This window comes from Podarcis raffonei, chromosome 10 (genome assembly GCF_027172205.1).
Source record: "Podarcis raffonei isolate rPodRaf1 chromosome 10, rPodRaf1.pri, whole genome shotgun sequence".
NCBI lineage: Eukaryota > Metazoa > Chordata > Lepidosauria > Squamata > Lacertidae > Podarcis > Podarcis raffonei.
In genome coordinates this window covers 32,417,976-32,425,277 of record NC_070611.1, presented here as the reverse complement: position 1 = coordinate 32,425,277, position 7,302 = coordinate 32,417,976, and the positions used below count along the sequence as shown (strand labels likewise).

Here is a 7,302-nt window from a genome sequence, read left to right as displayed (position 1 = left end):
GGATGGCCTCTGCAGGCAGATGTGTGTCCATTGCTGTTACACTGATAAACGTTAACCTATGCACTGATCTATCTCTAGTGCCTACCCATGCATAGGGATGCCTTTGGGTTTTTATTTACACAGCACAGAAAATTAGGAATTTGCTAATTTTCATCAAAGTTAGTGGAAGATATTTAGTAATATATATGAGAATTGCACCAAAAAGATTAAATGGAATTATGTTCAAATTGCATATTGTCAGGTGGCATGATAAATCTTACAGATAATTTATGATAAAATAGCTATCTGTCCATATCCTATTATATTTTCAAGTACTAAACAAAAAGTATACAAGATGCTTCCCATACAGTACTTTTATTCAGGCAACTCAAAGCAACAAACATTGTTATTGCCTCCAATACCCCATCAATAATAATCTGATTTATAGTTTGGTCAATGTAAAACCCACCAGTAATTGTTCTTTGTCCAACAGTAGTTTTATCAGATAATTCTGACTAGTCTGGAAGCAGAGGCATACTTTATATATCAACAAAGCTAAGATTTTCCTCTTATATTCAGGTCAATGGAGTGTATCAAGCAATCAAATGTTACTCTCATTAAACAGCAATATTGTGAAAGGTTTTCATATAAACCTCAGTAAACTACAATATGAACACACTTGAATGGGGTATAGTGTACCATAAAGGTAACTTGATAAATAAAACTTAAATTTTACACCACCCTATTTAAAGAAAGATGGAAAGACAATTGTAATTTAAACTATGAAAATAACATTTTATTATTAAACATTCAAGTAGTGAAATATAACACACCAAATTTCCCCCTCCCCCCCACCCAAAAAAACCCCTGGAACTTATTTTGCTCTTACAAAATCTTAGAAGATACATTATTGGTTGCATGATAACAAGAGGTTTCACTTTTAGTCCTTTAATATGTAGCTATTTGTTATATGTCTTTAGACTGATCATCATCCTCAAGTTTTCTGATTTCATTTTTCAAGCAGTTGATCGTTTCACGGCTTGCTTTTAATCTTTCTTTAAGTTCAGCAATCTCAAAACTGGTTTTCTTCTTGGCAGCTTCCAGCTTCTCCCTGGTTTTTACTTCTACGTTGGCAACTGAGAGCAAGAAAGACATATGCAGCATTTTGCTAAGTTAGGAGAATTCCAAAGCACAGCTGAATAATTAGAAAACATAATGAACTCTGTTTGATCCATTGTATATTGTTTAGAATATAATAGATTAAAACAGGGTAGATGGGCATTCAAGTGTGAACTTCTTTGCCTGTGTTTGACCAGCTTGATTTCCAAGACAAAATTTGCTCCAGAGAGTAGGACCTGAACCAATGAGACTTCCTGACTGTATTATAAATATACTAGAAATATTTCTAATTGCGTTGCATTTATATATAGCAAAAGGAAGTCTATAGCAATTAGGTATATTTTAATCTAGTCAACTATGTAATAGGCTTATGTTACAAAATGAATATGGATTTTGAATTTGATGTTTGTAATTCTTTTTCGGTTTTGGAATAAAGTTCTTTTTTTATAGAAAAAGAGACTTCCTGACGGTATGAACTGTTTGCCAATAGAGCAGACTGCCTTTGAAAATAGGGCACTCTCCTTCGTTAGAGGTTTTAAAGCATTGGCTGGGTGGCCTATCAGGGATGGGGCAGAGTGGCATTCTTGTGTAGCAAGGGGTTGGATTAGATTACTTTGGAGGTCCTTTCCAACACTCTGAATTCCTGCAAAACTATTCAGGTCAGCTGTTGTATATAATTCATATTTAAAGAATCTAGAATTTGTATACTGTTAACAGGACTCTTTTTTACTTGTGGGTAGAAAAAACCATGTGCTTTTTAAGTGCTGTAATTCTGCTTTGAGGGCTTACTTTGTTGCATCTCAAAATTCCTAGTATACAGAGCTAAGCCATTCACATTTACTGCTCTATATCTGGACTGATAGCAACAGTAAGAATCAGATTTCTTTTTCTAAGGGAACTGGTCACTATATACTATCCATCATAATAAACATTTCTTTCAAAATATACTTCATGTAAAAGATATAGCAGACAGTTCACAAAAACACAATTTCAAGTAAAGTTCATAGAAAATTCACACTTATTAGCACTTACACTCTGTTTCATGCTTATAAGCACCAAGAGTTAACTGACGAGATGTAGTCAGCAGCTGTTGCATCATAGCAGTAGGATCCTGAAATATCTAATGAAAAAATATTAATAAATTTAATACATCAGCTACAATGGATAATTTCCCCACAATACTTTTATTTTCTTACCATCTCATCATAAAATTCAGAAACTACAGTTTTCTTCCCCAGGATTGCATTAGTGTCAGACTGAAACAGCTTCAGCAAGTGATACAGAGTTACCTGTGCAAGACAAAAATAATAAGAATAACCTGTACAACTGTTATTGAGTGTTTTAACTGTCTACATTCCAGAGCCATAGTGGCCAGCACAAAAGGAGCATTCATTCAGAGTAAGAATTTACCATACTGATTAAGATTTAATTAATTCAACTCATTTTTTAAAAACCCAACAGTACTTTGAAAGTATTTTCCCTACATTTAATGCTGTCTGTGTCAGTTCTCAAAATATTTGCTGCTCTTACTCTGGCCTGGTATAAGCCACTGGATAGATAAAACAACAGTATTTAGAAAACTAGGGTTCTTTACAAACCAATTAATTGTATAATTAAATATACAGATACTGCTTAGCACACAAATTAGGGATGCCACTAATTTTTACACACTGGGCTCTTTTCCCTTTAACAGTGGTTTAAAATACAGAATGTCCATAGGTCTCATTTCATCATAGGTCAAACTGCATACACTATAAGCAACTTTTAAAAAACAAAGGAATCTTTCCCAATGGACTGCTAATCCCTAGTCAATCTGAAACAGAATTTGGCTTCTTCAGAATAACCAGGTATTAAAAATAGATCTTTGCTATTCATGCATGCATATATGAATACTCACAGGTCTTTCATTAGGATCAATAAAAAATATCTTGATGATGATTTCAAATTCACCCCAGCCTGTTTCAGTGATTTCGTAAGGTGGCTTAGTTACAACTAAGAGAGAGGAAAAAAAGTAACATAAGCCATTTCTTCTTTGAAAACTATTTCATATGTTGTATCAACTAAATTTTTAAAGTCATACCTCTTAATGGATTACCATAGCTTTCATGTAACTTAAACTGGATTTTCTTTACATATGCAGACATATCCTGGAACAAATAGTCAACCGTTACTTACACATTCAATAATATACTTTACAGTGTTTCATTGTGTTCTTCTATACTGCTTACCAGAGAAATACTTATGAGTATTAGCAGTATATAAGCTGCTGATTCTTGTAACATTTGTGTGACCTCTAATCTGATTTCCCCCAAGATGCTTTCTGAAACATGCCATGAGTCTATTTACTGAAAAGTTAAGCACATTCCACACACAATTCAGACAGTAGTCAAATACTGCAATCTTTCCAAAGGTATTCCTTATATTTGTACCTATGCAGTCACATTTTTTTAAATTTTACTGTAGAGTTCCTTATATTGAAAGCTGCATACATAGTTATCCTAGTTTGATATCTAAGACATGAGCAGTGTTCAAGAGATCAGGATTGGTCAGAAAACAATTAGAATTCGCACAGGTGTACGCATATGTTATATAAAGTTATCCAAGAACGATTCAGTTTACCTCATTTCTGTAAGGCTTAACATAAACTGTCCACTGATGTGTGTGTCCATCTTCTTCTCGTTTCTTCCCAAAATAGCGTGCAACATTTCCATAAACAATAGGTTTCACAATAGTAACACCCTTCAAGTGAGAAAAAGAGGCATGACAATGTTTTTCATAAATCTGCTTAACATAAAAACTTACTTTCTAGATAAACTAATCTTTCCTGCATTATCTACCAAAATATGTATTCCGAGAGTGACAGTAATAATGTCACTGGTTTTTGTTCCAACAAATTCAATGTGCCTAAGTTTAAATATAAAATATCTATTTTTTTCTCCTAAATTTCTAACTAGAGTAACTGTCAAAACTTGCTTCATAGATACAATTTCCAAAATTCACTATAATGTTGAGGAACCAGTTGGGTGGTGGGGCAAAATTACTTCCCTCCCCTAAAATATACACCATGTTTTTGCTAAGCAGATCTGGCTTTGGCTCCCTTCAACACCTGGATGGAAGTCTGACTGGGAACATGAACACACACACGAAAACTGCCTTGAGCATCATGATGAAAGAAAAGATAGACGTAAGCCAACAAACAATCGTGTTATGGATGAAGACTCAAAACATAACGTGTGTGGTCCAATCCTACACACACTTAGCCAATTAACTGATTTACAGCCTTCTGAATGACTAAATAACTGCACCCAATTAATGAGACACACACACAAAAGAAAGATGATGAAATTCATGTCTAGTTATTTAGGCAGCTATGTTGGGGCAGGATAATTTTTGATTGCTCAGAGATTCCACAGAAGAGGGGCAACTGGACCATGTGAATACAGGGAAGGAGGTTTCTAACATATTTACAGCAATTCCTTCATTGCAGGGGGTTCAACTAGATGACCCTCGGGGGTCCCTTCCAAATCTACAATTCTAAGATTCCCTGAAGACTGAATTTGTGAGGCAGATGAAGGAACTAGCCAGGAAGCCCTGGCCTGTGAGGGACCAACAACTGTTTGCTTCCGTAATCCATTCTAGGTCAGGAGATGCAGTAGCACCTACTGAAACATTAAGAGAACTAAGCGGAAAACTTAAGATACACACTTTTGTAAGCATCACATCAGTGTCTATTTTAGTATATTTTAAGAATATGCTGTAAGCCACCTCAAGAACGTTGGATAGTAGGCAGAGTACCAATATTCAAAAATTTAAACAGCCCCTTACTAACAATGCAGTATGTGCATTAGGTGCCTAAAAATGTGACTATTTCTTCAAATCAATTTGTTTTAAACTTGTGCTGATTTACACCAGTTTGATCAATTGGTCCTAGTTGAAATTGGTCTGGAAGGGAGGGAAAGAAAGAAATATTTGAAACGGTTTTGAGGACTCCTTACCTGCAGTGTTTAGAAGCCTCTCTCTCTTTCTCTCTCTCATATATATACCGTATTTTTTGCACCATAACACTCACTTTTTTCCTCCTAAAAAGTAAGGGGAAATGTCTGTGCGTGTTATGAAGGGAATGCCTACGGGTGGCATGCCTACGGATTTTCCTCCTCTAAAAACTACGTGCGTGTTATGGTCGGGTGCGTGTTATAGAGCGAAAAATACGGTATATACATATATATGTGTGTGTGTTTTTCAAATTAGAATTTTACAAAGATTTATCAAACATAAATAATAAAAAACAAGATTCCAAGGAATCTCTTGGACTTCCATCCTTCTCTTTGTGGGTCCTATCATTAATCCTTTCCTCCCACATCTTTTATGGTAATCCAAGCCCTTTACCTCTTCCAGAATTTAACCTTAAACTACAAGTGATATTCCAATCATACTAGCGATTATTTGCAACGGTCTTTAAGGTACGTTATAAATTTTCCCCTTAGAAGACACTATTTAATGGGGGATCCATCTCCAAAAGCAGCCACTTCTAATGTTATTTGAACGACGCTAGGGGAGAGTAACAGGCAAGTGGGATGGATGGGAATATGCAACAAGAAGAGGCAAGTCCAGAAGCACAGAAAAGCGGCGCTGCCTTGGACCAGTTGTCCTCTGCAGCCTCCTCTTGTCTATTGTGACGGACACGAAGAGAATCTCCGCATCGCCTGAAATCTTTTTACACTGGCGGCACCGAATCGAACGGAAAGCAAGCGCTCTGCCCACGAACGACTCTCAGCTCCGCACTCCGACGCACCCACAGGGTTTCGGAACCTCCCTGTCACTCAAAAGTAACCGTTAGGGAGGCGCAACGGTTTCGAATCCGAGCGCGCCGAGCTGGCCCCGCCTCAGTCTCCTCCCCACTCCCGGCTCCTACCTTCACTCTGCCCCCGGAGTCAGGCCCGAACTCAGCCATTCTCTTGAACATATTGCACCGGGGGGAGGGGGAGTAAGGCTTCCTCACGCCGCTGTCGAGCAGCGAGGCCGAGCTAGTAGGGCCTGGCCTCCGCCACCCGCCAGTTTGCCTCCGGCGGCGGAGAGAAGAACGCGGGGAGCGACGGCTCGCGGCAACCTCGAGCCGCTCTCGGAGGCGCCCATTCACCTCCCCTCGGCGGCCGCTCCGGGGTCAACAACAACTTCCGGGTGAGGAGAGGAGCTCGATGGGGGGGGAGGGCCGTGTGGTGGCGGCGGCGCCTTCCTGCCTGGGCCTCGTGACCCGGAGGTGAAACGCTGGGTAGGCGGGCGGGACTAAATCGCTGCTTTCTGAAACTGCAGCAAAAGTTTCTGGGTTTTCTGGGTGTGTGGCCGTGCCGGAACAAAAGTGCAAATTAAAAAATGTATATGAATTGCTAAGCCTTGTGCTTATTGGGGCGGCTTGCTTCAAAGCGCACTTCAGCCCATTTTCCTTTTTGACTCCAACAAAACAATGCGGAGACTTTTTTTTTTGGCTACCCCCCTTTTGTTTAAACCAGAAACTTGCGACGAGCTTGGGCTGTCCGCATCGCTGTTTTGGGGAGCCAGAGATGTCCAGTCCTCAGCATGCTCATTCAGCAATAAAGCTCTATATAACGGTGCTTGCGCCGAGTTAAGTGCGTATCAGACGCGGGGTGGGTGGGGAGAAGAGGTTCAAATGCTAATAATTCTTCAGTTTTGAGTGATGTTGGGCCTAGATGACTCTCAGCCTAATTTCCTTCAGAAGCATGTGATAAAATAGGAAGAACGGAAGAACCTTTTATATTGTCCTGAACGTCCTGGAGGAAGGATGTACAGTACAGTAACAGAAACACAACTAGCGTCTTAGTCACGTCGAGGCATCCAACTTTCCGATGGCTGCAGGATGTAGCGCTATGCCAAGTGAAATCGATTTCCTAAACCATGAGATTGCGTACTAGTGCAAGGTTATCCTCCCTTACATGGTTTGTTTACCTTATTAATACCGTCCCCTTTCCTCAGGAGGCATGCTCAACTGATACTTGGCTGAATTGGTAGCTAAACAGCTTGACTTACTACTAAATTAAATTACTGGAATAAAGACTTTCTGATAGATCAGACACAAACAGTGAGGATTGGACGTGTAACATCTAATTCCTTAAAAATCAGCACTGGCACACCACAGGGATGTGTGCTAAGTCCCTACCTGTATACGATTGTGTATCATCTGACCCGTCT

General features: G+C 39.0%; 1 protein-coding gene across 1 annotated transcript; it reads right to left on the bottom strand.

Moving 5' to 3' along the window:
- Window positions 1-338: 338 nt before the first annotated feature.
- On the bottom strand, window positions 339-6,272 carry YEATS4 (YEATS domain containing 4). Its single transcript, XM_053405766.1, has 7 exons — window positions 6,011-6,272; window positions 3,718-3,837; window positions 3,179-3,245; window positions 2,996-3,090; window positions 2,295-2,387; window positions 2,131-2,218; window positions 339-1,115 (listed from the first exon to the last, which is right to left on the bottom strand). Exons 1-7 carry the CDS (start codon window positions 6,059-6,061, stop codon window positions 946-948), a joined length of 684 nt encoding a protein of 227 aa, XP_053261741.1. The 5' UTR covers window positions 6,062-6,272; the 3' UTR covers window positions 339-945.
- Between the last annotated feature and the right edge of the window lie 1,030 nt (window positions 6,273-7,302).